At 36.2% G+C, this 26,061-nt stretch overlaps 1 protein-coding gene across 11 annotated transcripts in view; it reads right to left on the minus strand.

Moving 5' to 3' along the window:
• ANKS1B (ankyrin repeat and sterile alpha motif domain containing 1B) overlaps window positions 1-26,061 on the minus strand; it is a 393,719-nt gene that overhangs the window by 172,020 nt on the left and 195,638 nt on the right. For 9 of the 11 annotated variants that reach the window (XM_032444024.1, XM_032444026.1, XM_015858789.2 and 6 more), the window contains one exon: window positions 18,540-18,646. In XM_032444024.1, coding sequence (XP_032299915.1) covers window positions 18,540-18,646 — 107 coding nt within the window. Of the gene's footprint in view, window positions 1-18,539; window positions 19,003-26,061 lie in introns of those variants that run through there. The other 2 variants (XM_015858818.2, XM_015858825.2) reach the window with 2 other exon arrangements.

Genomic DNA, 26,061 nt, shown 5'->3' on the forward strand with positions numbered 1-26,061 from the left:
TCAACTCCTGCTTGTAGCTGAACCCCACTCACATTGTTTTTTGCTTTTACTTCTGTGCTCCCTGGTTTTCAGTTGTGAGAAGATAGAACAGCTTGGAAACTACATCCAGCTTCATGTGGATCAAGAAACAAGGCTGTGCTTCCTAGGTATCATGGGAGCATGATCTTTTGGGAAGTCCCAGGGCAAGCCTAGGGCAGAGCCACAGAAACATAACATGAATGGTAGGCTGCGCTTTCCTAAGAATGTGACTGAAGAAGGAAGAATTCCTTTAATTCCTTTATAACGTAAAAAGTAGAGAGAAAGCTAAACATTCAGGACTATCTCTTGCAACTGAGTATCATAACACTTGAGCTGCAGAGTTATGCTCCTAGAGTGTATTGTAATTCAAAAGGTGGTGGTCAGCAAGCTGTCCTCATCCAAAGGGACAACTTTGATACCAAGATTCAGGGAGCAAGATGAGGAATTCAGCCTCCAAATGTTTTCTGAAGCAGGGCTGCATAAGGAGGCAAAATCTTCAGGTATAGCTCTTGCTTTGAAGTACCTTGCAGGTCTCTTCTGTTTAGAGCTGCAAACCTCTTTCTTAAGCACATTTTCCTTCCTACTAAGTTGTGCTGTGTGTTATGTGCCAAAGTCAGTTGCAAAGATCCACACAAGAACTGCAAAACCAAAGTGACCGTGTCCACTAGCCTCAGCTATCTGCATTTTTAATGAGGTCTCTGAGGCCTCACCTGCCTGTTTTTGGTACATCTGTGCACTGAAAAATGAAGCCACAGTCTGACTTTCAGACACCCACACCCTTTTCCAGATGTAGATGTTAGCAGCTGGAGGCATTTAGGTCAAATAAACTTGCTTTTAAATTATTTTATTACAAAAGATAATAAAAAATATGAAGCCACTTCCAAAAATGGGAAGTACTGGAAAATGGATTGTGTTTTCTATGCATCGCTGAGTCGCTGTGTTTAGACGTATTTCATGTTCATTCCTCTTTTGCTTTGCTGTGGTGCAGCAAGGATGAAAGGTAAGAGAGCTGCTGTAAAACAAGCTGGAACACACTAACTTTCTCTAGGTGAAAATTAAAAGGTTGCGGGGCAAGTGCAGTCAATTCAGTAGTGACAGGAAAATGGGCAAACACTGGAACACAGGAACTTCTGTACTAACATGAGGGAAAATCTTCTTTACTGTATGGGTAGCAAAGCCCTGGAACAGGCTGCCCAGAGAGGTGGTAGAATCTTCTTCTCTGAGGATACCTGAGATCTGCCTGATGCTTTCCGGCTCAACCTACTGCAAGAACCTGCTGTAGCAAGGGGGTTGGACTCAGTAATCTCCAGAATTCCCTTCCAGGCCCTATGACTGACTCTATGATCATGCTGAGACCCATTTTAATATATTCCTACAGATTTTATTTGTTAAGACAGACAGAAGGCATTGCAGGATTGAACAAGTTATTGTTTCCCATTGCACATACAAGATTTCTGATCCCTATGATTATCAAACATCAAACAAACAAACTGTTGTTATTTATTTCCATGGCATATGAAGAAGCATTACTCTTTGGGACCCTGAAGCCCAAGAAGTAACAGAGATGGTCTCCATTTTCTTGATACTGTTTCTAAAAATATGAGAACATTTGATTAAGGGTTGACAATTTTCTTTTCTTCCTTTCCTTGTTCTTGTAATTCATTTCACATGGGAAGTGGGCTGTGTTTTTCTTATTCCCTCCAATTCAGCAGCTGGGTGGCTGGCGTTGCAGGCCCACTCTCGTCACTATGGCAACCAGCATCTTGCTGTAATATGATCCCATGTGCTTCATGTCACTACATGGGGTGATTATTCTCTGATAACAATCTGGGAAATGCTTTTCTGCATTCTCATAAAGGAGGATTAATCAGTGTTCCCCTGCACGGCCATCCTGCGTGGAGCACGGCACTGTGTTAGGAAGCGCTTCATACACAGTCACAAATGGTTCATGCTGCAGAGGCTGAGCTCAGTGCCCACCGGTGGCTGCTCCTCAGAAATGCATTGGAGAATCCCTGCGTTAGCTGGAGAGCCACCAGCATGACCATGCTAGATGAATCTGAAGGCTTGCCTTGTTGGTTTTGTGTCTCTGCTGGTGAATGCTCCGAAAAGCAAAATACATTAATAATTGCTCTTATATAATGTTCCTGTGCTGTCATCAGCGAGCTAACTTAAAGCTAAGCATATGAGTATTTTGCTGCGTTACAGAGTGAGTGCTGAGAGCAGACTGAAGACCTGATTTTACTAAATACAAATCCAACTCAAATTGCTGGTATGTATGGCTTAGTTGCCCTTCAGCTTGTAGAAGAGGTGATTTACCATCCCCGTTCCAAGTTGTAGCAGGTCATCCCCACGCTGCAGTGCTGATTGTTTTCTCTGTGTTATACAGGCTCTGGACTGTTAATTCTTACAAATTAACTTTGGGATGATATATTACATAAGAATGAGTATAAGAGCTGTCCCTTCAGTAACTGCGTTAATAGGCCCAGACTTATAGATTGCATGGCAGAAAGGATATTCTTTCCTAAAGGGAATATTCCACTCTGTCCTGTAACACTTGAACAAGGTATACCTGGCAATATTTATAAATCTGAAATGTAAAAATAAATAACAAAAAAAAAGCAAAATCAGATTTCTGTCTGTGAAATTCAAGTCCCAAACCTGGTACTCTCTGTACCATCCCTTCCTATCGGCTTTTATTCCCTATGTAATTTATTTGCAATACACATATTTTATTCAGATCTCGTTAACTAAATACTATGTTAACTAGTATCTAGTTAACTAAATACTAGTAAAATAAATGCTGTGGCATTTCTTTCTGTTTACATTCTCCCCTTTATTTACACATTTTTCACTCTTGCAAATATTCTTGCATTGTTTAGTTGGACACAACACAAAAGCAGTAATAAGTATGACTACCGTAGTTCTGTTTTCTACCTGTAGCAGAGTAGTTAGGGATTAGAAATACTTAGGAAATTATTCACAGAGCATTATCTTTTTATGCCAATCCATAAGTAGGTAGGTGAAGACAGCTATAATATTTTATTAATGATGAATATAAAAAAATAAATCCATGCATTTCAAGAAGTGTGTTCTCAGAAACAGAACTGTGTAACTTGAACCAAAGCAACTACAAACTGCAAGTATTAAAAGTCACAGATTGGTCTTATGTATCTCGCATTATTTGGTTTAAAGAACTTTGTATCTAAGGTAAACATGCTGTTACTTATTTGATCATGGGATTTATCTGATTACTTGTTTTATAAGATTACTCCCATAGACATGCTGCATTTTCTTAAAACTCTGAGTTAACTTGTTCAGAATGAGTATGAGCAAAGCTTGACATATTCTTAGAGTAGTATTACCTGTATGTAGATTGATCAATTCCCAAAACATTGTAGAAGAGCCCTGCAATGTTACTACACATCTGGTTTTCTAAGTGCACATGTAAGAACACCTACTGCCATAGTCCAATAATCCTACACTCTAGAATTTCATTTCCTTTAGTCATAAGGAGATCTTCACACAAGTCAGTCCTCTCTGTATGGCATCCTCCCTCCTTCTAACACTGCTGACTACACACCAATCTGTTCCTATACAAGGACAATCAACATTTAGGGAGTTTGGGGGGCATCCATTCTTTCAAAATTCTGATGCTTAGTAGGTTTCTCTGTGAGCAATCTTCTTCTAATTTTACTGTTTCTCTCTGCCTCAAATAACAGGTCCAAAACAAAACTATGTGCTTGTGAGACAAGATTGTAGGAGACTGTGTAACTTCAGTTGATACTGTTTCTGTATTTTGGTACACCTTCTTAAAAGGGAAGCTACTGTACTAAATAAAAGAGACAAAATAAGAACTGCTGATCCTCACTAGATAATAAAATATTTTCCAAAGTCCCAAAGTTACAAACTACCAAAATGAAGACTAGCTTACCAGCCTTCACTACAGGATACATATTCTATATGTGATCATACATAGAGTATAATTATGTTTCTGAATAATCCATGAATTCAATGCAGGGGGATTACAAAACGAAACTGCTGGTATTTCTTTTTTTAGCCTTTTTCTTTCCCTGTGTGGGTCCATGTCTTTTATATATATATTTTTTTTCCATTGAAAGGTTCACCAGTAAGAATGATTCACTTTTGACTTTTTATAGACATTCATTGAAATAATAATAGACAGCTCCAAAACAGCAATTAATATATTTTATATGACTCTGAAAGGTAGCATTTTTATACCCATTATACAGATAAAGAATTAGAACAGGTCTAATTAGGGTCTGAATTTGGAAAAAAAAAATAAAAAAAATTCTCACTACCTAAGTATAGGGATTGTTTTCTTGCAGTCCAATGAGTACTTAGTACTTATCTACATATATACTCAAAGGAGACCTATAGAAAAATTTAGTTTTAGCTGCGAGCTCTAACACTTCAGCAAATTTGAATTTTGCTCCTTCTTTCGGACATATATATCAAATCACTTTCAACATGCAGTTGGCAGGAAAGTTTGTCTTAATATGTAGCAAACTGTCTAGGAAACTCAGAAGTCATTTTGAAAAATGGAACAATCTGAATAATATGGTATTAGAAACTATGCTGTGGAGTAATTTTGGTTTTCTGCAAGGAGTCAAATGAAGCCCAGCCAAGGAAACTAGCTCTCATTAAGCATTAGCTCTGTTGTGCCAGAGCAGTCTCCCAGAGTAACAAGAATGCCTCTGAGACAACTATCCAGTTTACTGTCCTTCTGCTTTGTTTAGAACTATGTAAATGTGTTTAATCGGTAAAAGGACTTAGTTGTGAAGCAACTTTCTCTGCTTCCCCCCTTTGCCTTCTTTCCTTTCTTTCCTCCTTCCTTCCTTCATCTGTAGTCAAAAAAAAAAAAAAGGCATACGGTTGTTTCTACTGAGGAAAGAGAAAAGGGGGAAAAGTAGGAGTAAGGGAGCACAAGAAGAATCCATCTTGAAGGGATAGCATGGCAAAGAGAGAGCTCAGAAATACACATGGATTTTTTGGTAGTCAGATGTAGAGAATCTTGGAAATAAAAAAGAAGGAAGAATAGTACCTAGGTATCTACAGAAGTAGAGATCAGGAATACTAAGATATAGTTTCTACCCTGAGTCTGATTTAACAAAAGCAAGAACATGCATGACTTCAAGATTAAAATAATTATAAACTATTTCTAACTAGCTCATATATGGAAAGTGTTTCTTATTTCATTTTGTTTGGGCCATAAAAATATTAGTAAGTATTACAAACTCTTTTTTTTTTTTTTTTTTCATGTAATATTTTTAGCATGAGTCCAGTAGTTGTCACTGAATTCACTCAGAGCTTAACTGACTTAATGAGATTCCTCAGGCAATCTGGTTAACTCCTGAGAAACCTTGCTTTCCAGCTACAGGTACTTTGAAACTTGAACTTTCTAAGGTGAAACACAAGCAGTTAGTTGACCACAAGATAGCTCTTAATACAAAGATTTTTCCATCCCAGAATCCTTTCTTGATTTTATATATGTAGATTGTCAACATTACATAATTTCTTAGCCAGGTAATTAAGAAAGTAGAGAACTGACTTCTGAAAACTCACAATCCACATCAAAGGCTGACCTCAGACCCTTAGGCATACTGTCCTCTGCACTTTTTACAGACCAGGCTTCTTCTGCAACTGCTAGTAAGTGTTTTCTTTATTCCATTTTTTCCTGAGTCTTCAGTTCAAGAAGGAAAGGAATTGGCATGCATCTTGAACAAATACATATATGAAGTGAGATTCATAAATATATATACCTATCAGAGTTAGAGAAATCAAACTGTACGTGTAGTACAGCAGAGTTTGCAGACAAAAGGCCTGATACTGCAGAGAAGTAACTGTATCGGGGCTCTTCAACACACTTCATGCTTGCTTGCATAAAGTTATTTTTCTAGGATAAGGATGGGGATCTACTATACCTTCAGGCTACTATACAAAATCCACATATCAGGTAATAAAAACCTCATGGGCAGAATAGACATATTTCCAAATTCCAAGAGAGAAGAAAAGTGAAATAAAATAACTTGCATTGTCGATTTATAATTCCTTTCTGGTAATAAGAGGCATGCCTTGGGAGTTCAGAGACACTAGCAGAACTATATTATTCATAGTACATTAAAAAATGGATCAAGGCTAAAAACCAACTCAGTCTTTTGCAATCTTTTAATCTTAATGCAGCATGGAACTGCAACATATAACTATTGTTGTTTTTTTTTTTAATAAACAACATCTTAAAGAAGTGGGTTTTTTTATGTATTTTTAAGGGGAGCTGTTTGGAGAGAGCATACCTCAAAAAGTGAAAAAGCTGTTAAATAGTGTGGACACTGAAGAACAGGAGTCAAGCATTCAAGAAAATTTAAGAGCTGAAACCATCTTTTTTTCCACCTCTCCATAACCACAAACAGGGGGTTGTGCATAGGGAAACACTGGTAGCCAATTCATGGCTGCTAACTTAGGAAATCAGGTGAAACACTGATTTATGGCTTTATACCAGGATGGTCATTTGATAGATGATTATCCAACCTTCTTTTACTCATGGTATTCCATTTCTTAGTACTTAAAGTGACTATCAGCACTCACTTGCTCAGTAACCTTATCCCTCTACATTTGCTGTCTGTGTATATGCTTTAGCTTCGGTATTATAAAACTTGCATCTAGAGCTGCTCTTTGGGATCAAAATTTTTCAAGCAATCATTATAACAGTCTAAGTATTTACATAAACTTAGAGCAGTTATTGGTGATCACATCAATAATCCTGTTAAATCATTCAGATTACAGTAGTAAAATAAAGTACCTCATAATATAATAATAATAAAAGCCTGAATCATGAGATTTTGAGTAAGCCATGGGTTGTATTTACCATCAGTGTATTTACCACTGGCTTCAGAGCAGCCAATTTAAAACAAATACAGTGCATTGTTGTACAGAAATTTTATCCTGTATGCATAGCAATTGAAGCTTAATGAGACACAGCAAAAGATACAGAATGTGATATGTTCCAAACCCAATAAAATGGTTAACTAAGTGAAATGAGAAAAAGACCAGAGAGCAGATACAGTTTTCATTGCGTCATTTTGTATTTGTGATGAAGTGCTTAGATCCCTGGAACACATGTGGACAAAATTTTGGGGGCTGGCCTATGATGCACAATTTAATGAAAAGCAATAAGAAAAAGAGTTTCTAACTGAAGACATTAAATTTTAACTGTCTAAATCAAGTTATCTTCTATAGTGTGGTTACCCTTTAATCTCTCCTGACTCTTTATATCTCATTTTTAAACTGAATGTTACTTCCAAAAATGAGGTGCATATTTGGATGTAAAAACACTTGAAGAGTGTTAACACAATTCCAGTGTTCCCAGTAACAATATTGGCCATGTGTAAATCACTGCTGAATGAGAAGAGAGGTACACTGGGGTTCTCAGCATTGTTTTTAAAAACAACAACAACAAAACATTGAGCTAAGGTTATAAAACCATTAAGCAATGCAAGATGAGAAAAATAAATACAAGTTTTACAGTTAAAATTGTTTGAAATGGGTGCAAGTGCATGCTCACGTCTCAGCACACTGAACGCAGTGAGAGTTCCAAGGGAAAAAATAGAGAAACTTGTAGTTCAAATCTGTTTGGTAAATCACATGAATGTGAAGGACAGACAAACTGCAGCTGCACATCTAATTCTCTGGCTCTTTGCATTTGAGCATATGGAATTTTTCACGTTTGTGCTCTTTTTGTGTGTGCTTATGTGTGTATGAACAGGCAGAATGGACAGCATCTTGTGAAAGGCAGGCAGATTAGTCAGCATTCTGATAAGGGTTTCACGGGATGCATTGCTTTTGGTCACTATGAGGGCTAAAACTGGTGCTGAGAAGTTGATAAGAGGAAAAATATATGGGCATGGGGAATGGGAGAATAATTTTCAACAATGTATGGGAAAATGGAAGATATCTAAACAGAAGAAAGCTTAGGTGCTGAGGAAATGTAAAGCAATTAGGCAACCTGTCTACTGAAGTGTTGCTTGCTGGTACATCGTTTTAGAACGGCTTTTAAAAGGTGGTTGTAAATTTACAAGCAAAATTAAATCTGTCTCCCTTGTAGAAATTTTAATTACTTTTGAGGGAAGGAAAGCTCCTCATCTATTTGCTGCGAGGCACAATACCTTGTAATATAGATTACCTTTTCACTGGTTTCTCTTAAATATTTTGATTCTCAACTGCACAGTTACTTCATTTGGATTTATTTTCTTCCAGCTACATCCCACTGCTACATTCTGATCACCCCATTTTATTCTCACTAGACTCAGCACTGATGATAGTACCTATTTATCTGTTACTAATACAACCATCCATTTCTTTATAGAATAAGGCATTAGCTGTATGGTAAAAGGATGAAAACATAGGTCATGAGACTTACATTCAGGTGGAATCCTATATTTGTATTTTATTTATTTTCTAGTAATTCATTCTCCAGGAGTTCTAAAATGTGATTACTGAATATTTCAGTATTTCCTCCTTGGCATCCTAAGACTCTTAATCAAACATCACCTAACCCAGATGATTCACATATTTTAATTAATGAAGTACTGTTTTATCTTCTTGTCGTATGATCACTCTCCTTCTCTCCCCCGTTCTCTAATATTTCAGTGTCCTTCATTAGTGCTGTGTTTCTCTAATTCTTGTACTTTGTTCCTTATGCCAAGACTAAAATGACTCACGTGAATTCTAGCAGTGGTCATAACTTTGTAAATATTCCTTTAAGCTTTAGCATATTTAAACATTTTCATGAATGCATGTGAGGTCGTTTCCCCTACTGTTTTTTCCCTTATTTAACTTAGGTTGTTTAGTAGTTCTTTCATGATGTGTTCTCTCTTTTTCTTATTTTATATATAGTTTTTTTTTATATATTTGTTTTTTTTCACCTGCATAAACACCTGAGCTTTTTTTTTCCTTTTTTTTTTCTTCTTTTAACAACACCCATTATTGCTTCATAAAGAATAACGTCTGAGATTCTTATGCTTGAAATTTCCAGTTACCTGTTAGTATTCATTAATCTTTCCCTGAAAACTCCTTTAGCATTGTGCAGTGTAATTATCTGTAATCAAGCTCCTCTGTACTACTGTCTCCTTCAAACATCTTTAGCTTAGTCAGGGAAGTCTGTCTGTTTTGAGATTAATTTACCTACTGGTCCAGACGCCACTTATTTATTTCTTATTGGACAATAATGTTCTAAAACAATATTATACATAAATGTATATTTTGTTCTGCATTTAGTTCCTTCCACTGTGTGATTTCTTTTTGCGTTAAGTATTTTCATATAAAACAACTAAGAATAAACTGTAACTTAATTTTACATACAGGCTACTGGTCTTAAGTCTATCTTTGCCCAACATTACAAAGCTTTTCATTGTTTACCTATAAATATGTAAATGTAAATAAACTGATTATCTTCTGAGTCTTCCATCTTTGTTTTTTGTTTTGTTGTTTTTTTTTACATTGCAGAGTAAAAGTTCCTACAATGTCTCCTCTCTTAACTGTTAGGCTTACTGTTACTTTTAATGCTCTTTTTCACATCACCATCTTTTCCACATTTTTCATAATTTGTGAAGAATAGCATTATGTATTTCATTCTATATACAAACGTTTCTAATTCCTGTAGATATAACATTATCCTTTTTGGTAGCAAAATCAGCTGTAAAGGTTTTTGCCTAAAATAAATACATAGCAAGAACATTTTGTCAGCATGACATCTCTTATTTTATGAGATAATAAAATACCATGTTAATTTTATCATGTATAGAATTTTCAGTTGTTTTATCAACTTCTCTTTCAGATGAAGTATTTGCTAGTAGTTTCTCATAAAATTCTACTTAGAGCCAACAGAAAATTCCTTGTATTTGTAGTCTCAGTATTTTTTAGGGTTCAGCAGTGTTTGCACACTAAGATGAAGGTCTTTGCACCAGGCAAGCTCAAGCTCAAGCACATTTAACACTAACATTTAACATATTGTTAGAACAGATGGGACTCATTTCAACCCTTAACTATTCACAGATATATAAAATGAAATAATTTCACTTTTATTGGTGACTGTACTTGCAACGGCTTTCAATACCTGGTTAGATAAGTTGGACCTACCCTCTTGTTTTAGTGTTGGTATTACTGAGTCCAATCTGTTTATATGTACATTGGACAAGCTCTTTTCTCTCAGACTGTTTTAGTGAGCTTCCCAAAGAGACACATAGACACTACATGCCACTATCCTGAATGGATGAGGTGAGTGAAAGGATTCTTCATTGCATACACTGGCATCTAGGTGACCTACCAAGTATACAGGCCACATGCCTTGTATGTATGATCTTGTGTAGAATAACATTTAAATATGGACAGCAAAATAGTGTAGAACAGCCCAACCCTCATCTAAAGGTTAACTTAGCAAAGCTTAGCAAGAACATAAATGGACCCATCCATGATCATACATTTAAGATACAACTGTTGAGACAGGTTTAGACAACCTGTGACACTCAAGAAATCCACCATAACCATGATATCTTAATAAGTGACTCAATTTTCCAAACAATATCAATAAAAAATATCTTGTTTTTCTTTCTTCTGTTGAACAATTATTACTGCTAAATCCTTCATAAATTCTTTTGTCAAGTGCAGGATCAGTCACCTGTCTAATGCCTGTATTTTCACACACACACACACACACATACACACACCACATATATATTTATATGTATAAATATGAAGCAGATCCTTCTAAAAACACCTTCTCTTGAGGAAAATCAGAATAAGTACTGCCTCTCCAGATCTTTCATCTATATAATCATATCATAGGATGATCATGATATCATATTGTATCATAGAATGATGAAGAATGGTCAGAGGTTCCCTAAAGACAGGAAGATAGTGCATGATTGCATAAGTGATATTGAGGAGTAGATGAAGAAGCCCTTCTGCTACTTAACTAGCTTAATGAATGCTATAATGGAACCATTAAGTGGAGAACACAGAATAGGATTATTTGTGAGACCAGTCACTGTTGCTGGATGAGAGATGCAAACTTCAACTCAGGCATGCACCTGAGTTCACCTTTGCAGGTCTTGCAATAGGAATTTGTATCTGAATGGAAAACCCCAAGCTTCAGGGGTAGATGTTCTGAGAGAGGAGAATAAATTCCAACAAAGTCAATTCCTTTCACTTTTTATGGACACTGGGTAGATTCTAGCCCAAACTGAGCCATTTAGATTTTTATGTCTACAGAACTGCTTAAGGAGACCTAGTAAAAAGTAAATAGAGCCTGGAAAGAAATTCAGCTGATCAGATGAATCTACGTTATTTTATTCTAATAATTAGTCAGCCAGTCAGCTAAATTACACTTTATGCTCCTCTGGCTGTGATGGCTAACAAGATGCTTTATCAATTAGCCCAAAAATAAGAATCCAGACATTTGAATGTTATAATCTTCATTTTGTTGAATCTCCAGATGACTATGGGTTTTCCATAGAGCCTGTATCATATGTTCCTGGTCTACATTAATGTCTTAAGCGAGTGATTCCAATATATGGGCTACTGATTTCTAAACATCCACTGACTGCTTCACTAAAATTAAACAGTGCCCCATTGTATCTATGGTTAACAGGTTGGCCTAAGGGAGGAGTTGGCCTGCCTCACAAGCTACAGTTGCAAAAGTTTGTCAAGGTGAAGGAGAGGAAGACTCCAAAGAGTGTAGACTATAAACAAATAGGCACTTGGCTCATGGTAGAAGCCAGGGCCATGATGGCACTGAGAGAAGCTACACAGTTTCAGTGCAAAGCTCTGTAGATAAAACTAAAGTTGGAGTAAGTCCCGGGGCTTGCAAGTGAGGTCCAGTTAAGGAGACTGAAACTCCTAGTTCCAGGTTTATATTTGAAGACTTTACCAGATTTAAAGATAAATAATTATTCCAGAACCAGGAGGACTGGCATACTTTCTGTGATCCTAAAAGCATGACTTGCTGCATATAACTGAGTTTTAAGGCTGCCTTAAACAATTAATCACCCAGGCTAGACTACACACAGACAATGCTGACTGAATTTTCTTGTGCTTCAAATGATTCATGAGTGGCCTGATCAGTCCCGGTGGTAGCCAATGAGGACCTGGAGAGCTTGGAGCCTGGATGTTGCAAAGGTCAGTCTGCTCTCCTATGCATTTCAGGAAGTGGCTCCTGAGAGTCACTAAAGTCACTACAGAATTGAGCCCTTGTAAAACATCGTCCTCTTCATTATCTCCAGCATGGCTAATTTAAGTAAGGTGTTGGCAGACTGACTCACTCTTTCTTCTCATGCCGAAATCATGAATCTCTGTATCAGGTATTTTTGGACAAAAGCTTTAGTGATCTCAGCAGGTGCAAGACTTGGAGCTAATGCATGCAGAGAATTTTGTTAAGGTGCATATCTTTCTAAAGAAATGAAATTGCATTTGTCCTTTACACTTGACACAGAGTTTTAAATCCTCAAAACAGATTAAAGGCAAGAATTACTGGGTGTTCCAGGACTGCAAATCCCAGGAATGCTACCTGAAGATAGACAGCAGATAAGTTTCAGCTGACTAATAAACATTCAGATTTAGTAAAAAAAAAAGAAAGGAAAAGAAACAAGGGGGAGGGGGAACAAGGGGGGGGGGGAGGAGTGAGGTGAGGAGGGAGGGGGTAAGGGAGGAAGAAAAGTCAAATCTTAGCTCAAAACTAAATTCAAAACAAGCAGCTAAGGAGAATCAAGAAGGTAGCCCATACCTAGCATCACTGTGAACCTGAGTAAGTCTGTTGGTTGCTCTGAAAGCAATGTCTCCTGTTTATTTCCATGGGAACTACAACAGATACAGAGTACAGCGCTATTCAGTAGGGCAAATTCTCAGCTGCAGAGCATTATTTTTCAGTACAGTCTCCAGCAACATACAAGACCCTGTATCCTGCACTCATAAAAATCAATACCAGCAGAGGTGACCCACTGCTTCACAGCTGCTATGACAGAATAATTGCTAGGAAAATACTGCTTATGCAGTCCACCAGCCAGAATAGATGGAAGGTGCTAAATCCAGACTGTATGGTGGGTGTCATAGGACAGTCCAGATAATGATTGGTAATGTGCTTCACGGTCTTCAAACTGGTATGTATCATGGCATTATCGTGTTGCAGGAGAAAGGTTATCTTCTTCTCCGGCCTGACTCTGGAAGTTTGAGCCTTCAGCTTAGTCAGAATCATGATGTAGCAGTCAGAATTGATGGTTTGTCCAAGTTGCAGGACTACCCCCTTCCTGTCTCAAAAGACTGCATATTACTTTATCCACTGAGGGCTGTGTCTTGAGATTTTTCTTCAAAGAGGAATTCACTCCATGGACTGCTGTTTTGGCTCCAGCTTGTAGTAGTGACACCACATCTTGTCACCAGTAATAATGTGATCCAGGAAACCATTGCCTTTAGACTTTTATTTGTTCAACAGGTCCTGATAAATGTTCATATGATGTTCTTACTGTTCCTATGTGAGCATTTGTGGGACCCACATGGCATAAACTTCAACATATTCCAAACTTGCCACTGTCATTTCCAATGCACTGAAGCCAATATTCACCTCTATACACAATATTCTGGTTGTAATCTGCAAGAGCTGATCAAAATGCTCTCAGTTTCATGGTGTGACAGATGTGCATGGCCAACCAGAGCATGTATTTTCTTTCATGTCACTGTCTCCACTGAAACACACAACACACCACCTCACCATGCTCGCCTCCAGTATTTGGTCTCCATCAATATTCAGCAAATGTCAATGACTGTCAACAGGTGCCTTTTTTTTTTTTTTTTTCTGCACGGAGAAATTTGATGACACACCTTTGCTTCATACACACTTCCACGTCAGACATCATTTTGTCAGACTGCCCCTCTACTGCCATCTGTCACGTGGCAACAAAGTGTAACAGAAGATTGGTGGGAAGGTTCAGACTCTATAGCCATGCCAAAAATGTCAGCATCTGCCATTGTGGACCAGAATAATAGGATGCATTATTTTTGGAGCCACCCTTGAACTTGTGCAGGTAAGTTCACAAATGAATAAAAATACTATATTTATACATATGAGTATAAACAGATAATAATTGAAAGAGTTTGGACGAGATGATTTCCAAAGCTCCCTTCCAATCTCCATGACTCTATGGAAGAAATGCATAAGCAAACAAGATACTAAGAAGAAAATCAAGACATTACAAGCTGTATGTGAGCTAGCACATTCAAGATTTGTTTCAGCTACATAGGCATCAGAAGTGTAGAACCACCTAAGATGACTTCATCTGCTAATCATGAAGAGCTGGGCTGACTCTAGTTCTCAGTAATATCCTTCAGTTTGGTCTGAAAACTCCAGGATTTCCTTCCGTACCTCAACTGGCACTAGATACCTAAGCGACTCATTGCATCTGTTAAATTTTATAATAGTAACTCTTTCAGGATCTGGTGCCTCTTATCTCACAGTTTTAAATTCCACCCTGTAGTCACTCTATGCCTCACTTTCCTGATAGTGAAAGAGTGAATTCTTAAAAATATTTAGGCAATATATATATTGTTAGGCTATGCAAGTCACTTAAGTACTTGGAGGACTAGAGGTGTATGTGTGTAAATTCACAGCAGCGGTGAAAGACAGTCTACTGTCCAATGGCAATTCACATTTTAACTGTCATTAGTGAACAATACTTTGGAATGTCAAAAAACCATAATCAAGTGCTTCATGCTTTATGTTAATTCATTTTGGCTTCCTGGTTACTGTTTCTCTCATACGGTACTTTAAGAAGCTTTTTAAGAGAGATAATCTTCATCAAATTGCAATACTGAACAAGTGATAAAATTTTAGAATATCTTAAATGATTGGAACAACTTATAAATAGCTAGTCATATGAAGTCATTAATAAGGACTAGTCTTTACTGGGTAGTAATTTGATGACCTGCTTTTATCTCAGTAAATCAAGAGCACAGATGAAGCTCCGGAGTTGTAGAAAGAAGCATGCAAGGGTCCAGTCACCTCGTGCACTTATACATTTTCACCTATTAAACTTCTTTTTTTCCTCAGCAGACTATTACGTAGGCCTGTAAGTCTATATAGGGGTTTTAACATATTCCAGGGATATCTATGGGTCCTATGGATCAAAATGATGTTCACTGATTCATTAGGTTTCATCATAGTTTATGTCTAGTTCATATAATACAGTCTATTACTGAGCAGATTGTTTTTGTGTGCTTTAGAATTAGTGTAAATACAAAATAACATTTCCACTATGAAAATCACAGTATCATCTGCAACCTCAAATGCTGAGTATCTCTGCAAAGCTATGGAAAGTTTTACATCTGAAGAACACTGCAGCCTATTACACAACAAAATGCTGAAGTTAATAATGATTGCATATACATACATATATATATTCAAGTATGATTCCATTCCTACAAGCATAAATGAGCTGAAACTTAGGACTGAATCTGCCTCAGGCCTGTTAAATGTTATGCAATTGTTATTCCTACATGACACTAATTGAAGGTAGGTACTGTAACTTGCTACATGGGCCAATATTCATTAAATAGTAATAGAGTAGTTAAGGAAAGCTTTACTAACATTTTAATACTATGTTTCACTATAGTTTTAAAACATATACCTTGATGAAGTTAAGGCAAAACTGAACATACTTAAAGGTTAAATAGCAAGCAGGCTATTTCTTGCTCTGAAGCCCATATATCAAATCTTGATATGATGAACAAATCTTCCTAATTCTAAGTAAAATAAGAACAACTTCCCTAATGCCTAAGGGGGACTAAATATGAGGAGTTAATTTCTGTTATCTAATGAATGATTAACTATGAAATCCTTTTATCTGAAAAAGAAACCTTTATATTAGAGAGTTAATTTAATTAGTAGAATTTTGCTGTTGAGAGTTGTATAAATATGTTATATTTGTTATCAGATTTATGTTATTCCATGGACATTTATTATATCATTGTGATATCCTCTCTCCTGCTCTGAACATCTAGGAAGACCTGTACTACTAAATCATACTTAATAGGAGTGTGATGGTTGTTGCTTAGGCAACAGAATGAATAAATGCAGGTCAGAATGTGCTTCCAGAAAAACAAAAGAAGGAATATGGTACAGAATGAAGAACAAATATGTCTAACTGATTTTTTAGTGCACTGAAGTATTACAGTTGTTTGATATAAAGCAGATAACCAACATGAAACACTTGATATGATAAGCTTGTAAAATATATGCAAGCCATTTTAATAAAGGTAATCCAGTTCTGTCATGTTAAAGACTACAATACATTCAAGTTTGTTACAGAGCAGTTCTTTCCTCTCTCATTTTCCTACAAGCAAGGTTAATTTTTTCATAAAAATTCTGGATAGGATAGAAGATATATTTTGACAAACGCTCTCTTGAGTTTTTCAGGACAGTCTTTCCTTACATAATGCTCTCATATTCAAAAGAATAATATAAAAATAAATTGTTATTTTCTGCTGATTTTATTTCTCATTAAATAAGGGAAATGATTAGTTTCTAATGCAAACAAACTGAAATATGTTACAGTATAATGAACTGAGAAATCCATAAATTAGTAGTTATTAAACTATTACAATTTTATACTTTTATTACTTTTATTACTAGACAGTTTTCCAGATTTTTGTTTAATCACTGTATTTGAGGCTCAGATCTTCTGTTCACATGTGCATGCTACCATAACTATTCTTAAGAGCAGCTGTCTATTTTATCTGAAATATATATATTTAGGAAAATAATAATTTGGAAAACATCAGCTAGAACACACAAACAAAACCAACAAAACAGTGCATAATTTAATCTGCCTAATGCCTGAGAAGTTTGATTTTAGTATTAAATAGGTTCTCAGATAGTTTGTATATTTACTAAACTGTGCCAATAATAGTCTTAGGAAATGCAAGTCATAAATTCCCACAGAATGTGGCTGGGGCCTCTCCACAGACAGGGAATGACTTGAAAGCCCTCCAAGGCAGTTTCTTTAGCTCCCTGGGTGTTCATCATTTACCTGTGGTAGGCGTACCCCTCTGACTGTTTGTTATGCCACCTACAGTCTCTTGTGAACAATTTCCTTCTGTAATCTCTTTAAGGTTAAATGATCACCTACTTACATAACTAATGCTTCTATATATACATTTAAGAATTTGTTGTTATGTTTTCAGAAACTTTGCCTTGAATTGCATTTCAGAACTTTTCTTTCCCCCACTCTGCACTCCCTTGCAGCTTTGGTTCCAAGATTATTTAAAGGAAAAGGTGGTGATGATGATTTTTAGGGATATAAGTACAAGATGTCAGACACGTAAAAACAGGAAGAAATCTCTACGGTATTTTAATGTGGAAATGACATAAATTGGTGCCTTAATTTTCTGATCAGTAACATGTAGGCATATAATGATGCTGGCAAAAGAAATTAAATAGGAAAACTCATAAGATGATTTTATAATATTTTATAATATTCATATCTCACTTCTGTATCTCGTATGCCAAGTTCAAGTTATGAAAAGTTAGAACTGTTCTAAGGCATAGCTGGGTACTAGAAATATTTTAAGTAAGGGGTGATTAGTAACATTTTAAGATCTGATTCTTTATGAGAATTGACTGGGATTTTTGCAAGAGATACAAGTAATGGGAATACTGAAGCTGGTATAAATGTGATTATATAACAATCTTGTAAGTAAGCTTCTCTCTTTACAGTCAATATTCATTTCAGCTGAAAGTTTTTCTGAAAAGTCTGTGTTACTTAACACTTCGTGTTAATACTGTAAATTCCGAAGCAGATAAAATGTATTTCATTCACTTGTTTCTGGAATATACTTAGTGTTAAAACAGGAAAATGGAACTATTAAAAGGAATGCATTACTTTTCCACACAGGGCATAAGTTTCAACAAGTGATTCCCACAGCATGATCATCTAAGATACAAAAACATTTAATGAACACATCCGGAATAAATTGCAAAGAGAGTGCACTTTATTAAATAGTGATCTGCTTTTAAAATACCTCTCAATGCAAGGATGGCATTGCATGCTACTTAATTATTGTGAAGATTATGTTAACGTTTAAATAAAAAACAGTAATATGTGAGGTATTGCAAATAGGAGTGTTTACAGCTTTAAATATTGTGAAATTGCCTCCTGCAGTGGATTAAAAGAACTGTGCATTTTTCTATTTTAACCTGAAGGCAGACAGGGGAGAGAAAACCTTAATATGCAGTTTTCTTTTAGCATATTTATTGCTAGAGCATTTTGCAATGTGTATAATTTAGAACTTTATTAGAGGACAGTCTATATATTAATTTAGCTAGACACAGAAAAGTGAAACACTACACAAATCTTAGTGCAATGCAGAATAGCTTTAAGGTTTTAATGATCACATAAGAGACAGACAAAAAGAAAAAGGCAGCTACAGTGTATAGACATGGCTACACACAGAAGATATCTTACCATAAATTGCACATTGTCAAATCCATTAGCCAGCAAGTGGTTTTCATACTGAGGTAGCCCAATATTTTCCAACCATTGTCCCACTGTCTGGACAGGGCATCGGGGTCCTGTAGGAGGGTGAAGAGGGAGGCGTTTAAGCAACGAGTAACCGTCCACTGGATAATAGCGGTAGTCCTGGGCTGAGAGGTGGCATTGCCACATCGTGTTCCTGGGAAAGTTGGTATCAAAGGAGCCCGCCAGCTTGACAGATTAATGTTTTCAGCAAGCAGAAAAGTCAGAAGTAAAACATAGTTTACAGGGCAGTATATACCGTAAGATCTGATCCTAGCTCTACATTTCTTGGTTATTAATCTTTACTACAGACCAGTACGTCATACAGAAGAAAAAAAAAAAAAAAGCATATCAAGCTGTCAGCTAAGCAGCTCTCCGTTATATGTGATTGTTGGAATACTCCACAATGAGCAATGCACTGCCAGCAGCAAGAATTCTTTTTATCAAGTACTCCTACACTCATCAGTATGCAGCTCCATGCTTCTTGCTCCCCCTCGCTCGCTCCCCTTCATTACCCAGCCTAGGCTACACCTCGCATTTTCAATAATAGCCATCAGATAAGGCAGATTTTTTTTTTTTGTCTGCAAGCTGTAAGCCTGCTGCTGCTGCTTCCTCCTACACACCCATCCAAGCGTCAATCTTGAATGATGAGAGCAGTCAAAACAAATGCAGAAAATAGCAAGATTCAGAAGCAACCTAGAGCTCTTAAATCTGAATAGAATCTTTATACCACTTACGCTTTACATATCTGTTTGTTGTAGATCTTTACGTTTTACAAGACATTAGGAAAGACAATACATAAACCATAGCCTACAGCATGATTTACTGTGCATTCCCTTTTCTCTTTTTAATACAACATAGGTAGTGGTCTGCATTTCTGATTACATAAAAGCAAAAGCCTTTAATGAATCAGTAATGAATACATTTCACAGTTTCTCTCCCGTGGTACAGCAAAAGACATAAACTGCACAACAGTTTTAGTCCAAGTAATTAAATTATCTGCATGATTTCTTCAACCGTAAAATACTATAAGACATAAGAAAACCTTCATGACAACAGAAAATGATTCAACTTGAAAAGGTCACCATTCAAATGAATAATTAAAAAAATGTTTTTACTAAATAAAATTTTAAGTTTATATCCTTTTCTTACAAAGACAGCAAACAGACATACAAGACACATACAAGATTTCTAGTGAGGCTATAGATGTTGTATATTTTATCAACTATAGCTGGAAAAAAATTAAATGGTGAATTTAAAATTAATTTCTGCTCAAGAAATGAAATACTTCAAGAAAAATCTGCCATCAATGTTTAATTTTTGAGGTCATTTTCAAATGGAAACATTTTACGCCTTTGTTCTCAGAGGAGTATTTACTAAACTTTTCCTTTTTGTTACAGGCTGAAAGGTTACAGGGCTTAACCAAAAAAGGCAGAAAACGGATATACTCGGAATATAATTTTAAAAACTCCAACAGAACTTTTCTTACTGAACACATTAATACTTTGTTTTTCTTGTCCACTGTGAATCACAAGTGATGACCAGCACGAGATGGAATTTAATTCCAAGCATAGGGAAATTACAGACTCCTGTTGGAATTATAGAATGGAATCATAGAATGGCCTGGGTTGAAAAGGACCTCAAAAATCATCTAGTTCCAACCCCCCTGCTACAGGCAGGGTTGCCAACCACCAGACCAGGCTGCCCAGAGCCACATCCACCTGCTAAGAGTATCATTTGAAACTGATCATACTGAAGCATAAAATTGTTTCAGAAAAATCCAAACTTACATTCTAACCAGCATGTTATAGTACTCGTTTTAATTACAAGTGACGCGCAGAAGCTTCCCAAGCAAGACCAGAATGGACTCCAAACTGAGATGGATATTTAAAATTAAATACATTCTAAGAGTTTGTACAACAACCTGGATAGTCCTTGAAGAAAAATCAGATGACCTTTCACTGTCTGATGTTGCTGCTTGGATTCGTAGAACATTTCATGCAAACTGAAGTCCATAACAGCTTTTAGAATAACACTAGCTGAGCCTCAGAGCCTTCCATTAGGTTGGAAAGGAGGTAAGCACAGGTCTGTTGTGGGACCTATTACTCCATCTCTTCCTGCTGCTTTGAAAAATTAATACATGAAGCATGGAAGCTTGGGCCTCTCATTGGGCTTTCCAGGAGGTGGTCAGCCTGTAATTGCTTTTATAAGTATTCTCATTAATTTAACATCAGTAGCATATGAATATATGCAATATAGAGCACATATTTTTGCCGAGTACAGTTTGCATGAAAACTTATATGTACATCAGTCATGCTACTGGGTTATCCAGTTTTTCTTTGAGAAAGTAGATATCCCAAAATGATGAGAATCTAGATCTCATGGTGATGCAAATGTGATTCTTCACACTCCTGTAAATCTTCTCTATTTTGTAAAGTTCTTCTACTGTAAATATTTTTATATCAATATATCCATGTATCAATTTAAATATCCATTCATCATTGTGCTTGGTCAGTAGCAAAGCAGTAAAATGAAGGACAGACTATGTTGAACTGAAATATAATGGGCAAGAAAATTTGAAAAGCTGGGCCAGCTCTTCAGATAAGAAACTGGAAACAGAATTATCTCAACCACAGTGAGAATTAAGACCATGCTGAATTCTTAGTTGAGAAATGATGAATTCCTTTGAAAAGGATTCCTACCTTTGTTATATCCATTCCCCCCAGCCAAAACCAAACCAAACCGAAACAAAACAATAAAAGATTATGGGAAGAGACCTCGTAAAGGATAATCTCACTCATTCAAAGAATTATGTGTGATTGACTCCTGTATTTCCTGCTATTTCACAGGCACAAACATCTCTAAATCTGCTGTCCTCTATCAACAAAAATGTTCTGCCCACAGTAATGCATGGCCAATAATCAATACACCATTTTCACTGTCAAACTGTTTCTTCCTTACCTTACTATAAACAGCATGGAAGTTATGCTGCCAGCGACTACATGAAAAGTGCTTGGCTTAATGCCTAGCAACAGTGTAGGCAAAATTTCACTTCAGAGTGGCTCCCCAGACACATCTCATGTAGCTACTGGTACTGTGTTTAACTGTCTCCCTGACCCTAGCCCTGGGTGCCTGTAGCAGTGTTGGCTGCAGTGTGCACTCTTCTCCAGCTCTGTCCCCTGCCAGCAATAACTACATGTTTGAGCCCATCAGCACAACATAAGGTTGCTCGGCATGGGGAAAGAAAATAAAGAGAAACATGGCCAGCCCAGCTTACAGCTTTGTCCTCATCCATGACTATCATTTCAGTGCTGAAGAATTCTGGTATCTGTAAAGACTTTTTTCCCTCTTTTTTCCACCATGAAGTAGTAATATAGAAGGCAAAGAGCAGAGGCAGGAATTGGGATCGTGTCTGCTGTTACATGAACATGCAGCTCATTTGATCTCCTTTACCAGTTAAGGAGAATTACTGCAGGGGGCTGGCTGGACAAGTTTTCTGAGCTACTGCAAATGGAAACTGGAGCCACTGCTTTGAGACCAGAAGGCTCTCTCTTCATTTTACTCAAGTTTATGATTCAGTGCCAGCCTTGTGTGCATGTGCTACAGCAGGCAATGCCTACTCTGCCTATGCCTAAAGCTGGTGCTGATAATGAAAAACACAGTGCAGACTGTAACATATGGTCTCACCTGCAATACATTTAAATATCACTGTGTTTCCTATGATTTCAAAGAACACAAATGCCATGGTAATTCTTCTGTGAGACCACAACTCAAACCGATGCACTCTTTTCTGCATGGAAGAATCGATGTGGAAGTCTCTTACAGGGATAGAAATACTTTGTTCTTTCTTCTCCAAGGCAATAGAAGCACATTCAAGTGATGTCTGCAAGAAAGATGCCATCTGGTATGATACACAACAATTTCTACAAGATGTCTTGTTCCCAGTGAGACTCAGAATATCCTTGTGGTGGAATTGACTTAATCTGTGATATCAGTGTTCACATGATGTAAGGCAGATTTGCTCTAAATACTAAGGAATTTATGGTCCCCTCTCTTTCACTGTTTCTTCTGTTAGCACCATGGATTTCTCCTTCTTTTTTTATTGAAGAAAATAAAGAAATAAATGACAGGGACTGTCATGATTTACTTGTAGGGAAGGTGCTGCCACAGTTAAAATTATAAAAGCTATTTTCTTACATAAGTTGGTACCTGTTGAACATTACTAAACACTTCTGGTGTTATAGAATCAAAGACAGGAGAATTGCAGTAGCTACTGACCAAAACATTTCTGAGAGGAGATTATCACAATATGAAAGGATTAATCTTTCAGTTTACAAGCAATTTAGCAGGTCTGGAGAACTAAATACTAAATATGCAAACTAGAGTTTTGTGAATAAAAGCTTTCTGCCTCACATAACATAGCATGGAATATAATTTTACTCTTGTATTTATGATTTCAGCTGGAGAAAAAGTTATATCTCAATACTGTAACAGAGAGTGTGCCACAGGAAAGTTAGCATGACTGGGTATTCTAGTGAGTAAACTAATAATGTGTATTCCTGGACTGGTTGCAGCGAAAGAAAGCTAGATTCATCTTCCAACTTTCTACTATAACTCTGTTCAATGAGAAGTTGAAGGAAATGTGACTCTGTGCTTTCTGGATACCATCACAAGTCTATTAGGTTGCTGTGATTATAGTCCACTCAGGAAAACTACAGTTAGAATGCAATTGGAATTCAGCTATTTGTTTTTTCTTGAGCATGAAAGAAGCTGCTACTGATGGAGGCAGTGGTGAGCAGGTGACATTAAACCAAACCTCAGTGGACCTCTGCTATACTATGACATTACTCATTTTAATATAATTTTCTTTGGTAGGACAGACATTTCAGATACCTACCATTTTTTTTCAGGAATCTTATTCACATCTAAAGGGTAATTGTAGCTTAGATGCAAGTTAATAGCGTTTTCTGAAAAAAACAAGGTAGTTTCTCAGAACAATTTCCCTGCTTGTCTCAGGAACTTCTTGCAGGATAGTAGTAGCACTACACTTATCACCTATGAGTAATCATTTTCACTGTTCTCATCCAGGATGAAAACGTAGCTTTAAAATTTACATGATACCATGACCAATCAAAATGTATTTATTTCAGCAAAGTCTTCAGACTACTGTTAAAGACTAGCACACTAAATTTACATACATAAATGTATACTATGTAGACTTGCTAAAAAACGCTATGTAATCCTAAAACTTTAGGCTATAATTCCCAGCCCCATAAAACAAATCCATATAATTTCAAATTTGAAGAAATCTTTGTGCAGCTCCATGCTAACCAATACTGGACTTGCAAACAAGCAAAACTGAGTAACAGAGAAATATTTGAAGAAAATATTTTAAAAAGACTGAAAGAAAGCCTACTTCACGGAAATATCATAAGAAATTAAATGTAGACACAAAGTAAATGGCAGCTGTAATTTCATCGACCTGGGAACTGCTGAAAAGTCCAACAGAGAACAGTGGAAATATACAGTCCTGCTGCTGGCACTGTAGTGAACTGTCAGATCTTTGAAATAATGACTCTTTAAAGTATAAAAGATGAAGACTGAAGGATTTTTCTTGGGCATCACTTTAAAAATCATATTCAACCTGAGGTACTTTGTCACTTTTTTCCAACCCTTCTCCTTTGCCTAGTTAGGCCCAGAGGCTCCTCTGCCCCAGATTCTGCAGATTTTACTGTGATTTCCTTTCAGTAACTGGTCAGGTGAATTCCATTTCTCCTTCCTTTTCTTTCTAGCTTCATTTTATAATTCCTTTTCTATAGTCTCTATTTAACTTTACTTTCACTTATTCTTCTCGTACATAGTGATAATTTGCTCATGTTACACTCGACCTGCAGCTACAACAACCTGCAATTTAGTTTCACATCTATCTATCTCTTTTATTTATTTCTTTCCCCCACTTCCCTTCCTGAACCTTTTTAAAAGAGGGAAAAATTATTTGCTTAAAACTAAATTATTTATTCTATTTACATACAGTTACTCTTAAATTATCTTGAATTCTAGTTGTGAGCTGTTTAGATACATTGCCTGACATTCACTATTTGGAAATTTTCATTATCTTATATTTTTGCTTGCATAAATTTGAGGGGAATTACTGGTCTCTATATGAATGCTATATGTCTGCAAATAAGGGGATCTGTGTACCAAGGAGATAATTTATTCTTTGTAATTACACTCTCTAAAATATTTCAAGTAGCCTACCAGACAACAGAAGTAATGTTAAGTAACTGAGGTGGTCAATCACATCCCATAAACAGAAAAAAAGTCAAACTGCAGAATTCATATAAAATATTTATCCAAATGTATGCATAGCCATGAATAATAAATATACTTTAGAAGCAGATATCAGAACAGTTCACAGCTTTACAATAAATGCTATTATTAGCATTTAATTCTAATTCATATTAGCAAACTAATTTAACATCAACCCTTTAAGAGTTGCAATAAAAAGCTAAAGGCAATGGAAAGTAAAAGCAGAAAAACAAAGATTTGAAAAGTTTCCCACATCATAGGTTGTGAAGTAAGGAAGTAGAGGTAGCAAATATTAAAGCAAATAATTCTTGAAGGATTTTAAGGCATTCAAACACAGTATCTTCCTGAATAAATGACAAGGAAAGAAGACTAAGATTCTAGTATTTTGATCAGAAATTCAGGTTAACAGTCTGGGTTAGAAAGCAAATGAATATACCTTACTTAGTTCATTTTCTTAAATTAATTATTTTTCTGTAGATGGAACTAAATCTAGAAACAATTCTGCACTGTAAAATCTATAATAAGCCAAAGATTTTTAACTAGCATGTGATGTTCTTGTGATTACTAGAAATGAGAGTTTCCAAGGACTCATGTCTATTTAAATCTGAAGACTACAAGATTAAGAAGGAAAGATGAGTGAATCAACCAAATTTTCAGGATGCTGTTATTAATTCAGTTTTAGCAGACTGAGATCTTTATATACCTTATGAAAAATAAACTCCCTCATGGACTTACTGGCCAGAAAATAATCAACCCTCATATATTTGGTGGTCAAGTACAAAAGTAATGTTAAGTTTGTCTGAGATAACCAACCAACCAACCAAGATATTCAACAAAATTTTAGAGAATTAGAGAATCTTGGTAATCACTTTATGATTTTCATAAAGTCTATTTTAGAATTTTGGAATATTCTGCTCTCTTTAGAGTACTGCCTGGCCACAGACTGTGAAAGCCTCATTTTTCAACAGATGCTTTTAACTCCACAGAGGTGCTAATTCCTATTTTGCATACATTTTGTCGCTGACACTAGAATTGATTTTAAGAAATAAATGCTTTTCAATTCAGTGACATTGGATGAATTCAAAATTAATATACATGGCTGTAAATGATTACGCAGTTGCAAGGTCCAGATTAAACTGCAAGAAGAAAGCTGAACATAAAA

This window comes from Coturnix japonica, chromosome 1, assembly GCF_001577835.2.
Source record: "Coturnix japonica isolate 7356 chromosome 1, Coturnix japonica 2.1, whole genome shotgun sequence".
Classification (NCBI taxonomy): domain Eukaryota; kingdom Metazoa; phylum Chordata; class Aves; order Galliformes; family Phasianidae; genus Coturnix; species Coturnix japonica.